The sequence below is a fragment of the Gracilinanus agilis genome, chromosome 1 (assembly GCF_016433145.1).
Source record: "Gracilinanus agilis isolate LMUSP501 chromosome 1, AgileGrace, whole genome shotgun sequence".
Taxonomy (NCBI): domain Eukaryota; kingdom Metazoa; phylum Chordata; class Mammalia; order Didelphimorphia; family Didelphidae; genus Gracilinanus; species Gracilinanus agilis.
This window is the reverse complement of record NC_058130.1, coordinates 451,191,257-451,193,303: the sequence shown is the minus strand read 5'-3', so window position 1 is coordinate 451,193,303 and position 2,047 is coordinate 451,191,257. Positions and strand designations below refer to the sequence as shown.

At 39.7% G+C, this 2,047-nt stretch overlaps 1 protein-coding gene across 1 annotated transcript; it reads right to left on the bottom strand.

Annotated features, from left to right (window-relative positions):
- Positions 1-665: 665 nt before the first annotated feature.
- LOC123231608 (galectin-related protein-like) lies at positions 666-1,226 on the bottom strand. Its single transcript, XM_044657891.1, has one exon. The coding sequence runs from the start codon at positions 1,224-1,226 to the stop codon at positions 708-710; it is 519 nt and encodes a 172-aa protein (XP_044513826.1). The 3' UTR covers positions 666-707.
- Between the last annotated feature and the right edge of the window lie 821 nt (positions 1,227-2,047).

Sequence of the window (2,047 nt, the reverse complement as noted above, 5' to 3'; positions counted from 1 at the left end):
ACAACAAATTAGTTATTGTTTTTCTATTATTTTAATGAAAGTGGGTTTACTTCCTCTAGTGCATTTTTTCTTACTCTCATATTTAATTACTTTCATTTAAATTTGGAGAAATTTTAATTAATGAGTGAAAAGGAATTTGTCAGCTTCTTTTTTAAAGCTTTAAAAATTATATTAATATTATACTATGCAAAAAACTTTTAACAATCTACATCCTATGTAAATACCCTGACTAAAATATTATTGACTGTGCTACATGACTACATCAGTGCAGAAACAATAGTTGCACAAATGAAAACTTTTCTGAGTACCATGTTTCAAATTATAATTTTTTTAGCACTTTTTGTTTGCAGACCTCCTGCTAAAGAAAGATGAATACACTGCTGCCAATTAGGCCCCAAACTCATTCTAATTTGATAGGAACAAAACCAGTAAATTACTTTGCTCCAGGAACAACGGCTCAGTGTCTGTTATCCAAAAGTTTTCTTCGTGAGGATAAACCACGGTTCAAGTCCTCATTTTGGATTTAAACTGCTCACAGAGACTGGGATGCTCGTCTTTTTGTTTGTTTGGTTAATTTTTTTTTTTTTGGTTTTTATTTTTTTTTTTTTTTGGTAAGTCTTTATATCTTGCTAGGATTGATCTTCTAGACAAGCGAGGGTGGCTTCTGCTCCTATTTCGGAATAGGGGTGATGGTCTGGGCACCAAGATCAGCCAAGTTTAGTGATCTGGAGGTCTCCACTGATCTTTATTGTGTCAATTGCAGACAGTGTTTCAATTCGATGGTAAAAATCAAAAAGCTGGCGTCCATCCACAATTACTCTAAATCCTGGATGTTCACAAAGAATTTCCACCCTAAATGGCTGATCTGGGATGAAAGGAAAATAAGGAATTGCTGATTGTTCTTCACCTCTTTCTCCAGATATACAAGAATTTCTAATCAGTTGCTTATCTGTAAATATAGCTTTCAGTTCCATGGCCACGTCAGCAGGAGGGTCTTCGGAGTCCCCACACGTCAAACTGATCTCGAAACTCTCAGGGTTGAGGTCTACAATCCCCATCACTAAGATCTTCTTGCCTGGCCTCATTCCACCTTTAATAGGCCCACAGAATGGTATTATCAGTCTTGGAAAGCACACTTCCGCATGGAAAGGAGCTCCCAAGAAGTTGTTTAGATGCCTATCTTCTAGTTTCTCTAGTGCCTCTCTCTGGGCCACTGATCCCGCCATCTTGTAGCACAGCCGCCGGAGCCTGGAGGGGGGGGAGGGGACGGCCCAGTGGGGGCAGGGAGAGATACCCGGGTTCTGAGGCCTGGGGGAGGGGAGAACCCCCAAGTTACCACGCGCACGGCTGGGGCTCCTGTGAGCGCAGTGGTGGTGAGTTAGCGCGCGCACTCATATTTATCGAATTCTTAGGAAAAGTCTAACACTGTGCTTAATGCTAAGAATACAAACAGAAATCCTGATATAGTCCCTTTTCATGAGGAGCTGCCATTCTAATTGGTAGAAGCACCACCTAAGAAAGTTTACCTATAGCGGACTCCCTCTTGGTTACTTTTTCTTTTCTTGTAAAGACCTAGAAGTCTCAAAGATCTAGCAGTTGGACAGATGGCAAGAAGGGAAGCAAAGCTGTAAGTCTGCGGTTTGTCCTGACTTATCTTTCTACTGGGCTAACTGAGATTAGTTTTGAGCTGCTGGGCAGGAAAGGTAAAGCCTTATCATAAAGGATCATCTGTTCAGTATCATACCTTCAGACCCATTATTATCTCCATTCTACAGATGAGGGAGTTGAAGCCCGGAATAGTTATATGGTTTAGCTAAGACTATCAACTTGCAGGAAAAGAGGATTAGAACCCAGGTGTCTATTTGAGCTTTACCATTAACTCCTATAAACACAGTATGATTTTTTTTCCCATTTGTTGTCTGGTTTCACTTAAAAAAATTACATTCTGGCGGTTCTTCTGACCTCCTGAAGATAATCTTTACACTTGGTTTTCTTTACCTTTTTTAGTACAACATTAAAAAACTAATAATAAACCATGCTTTCAATC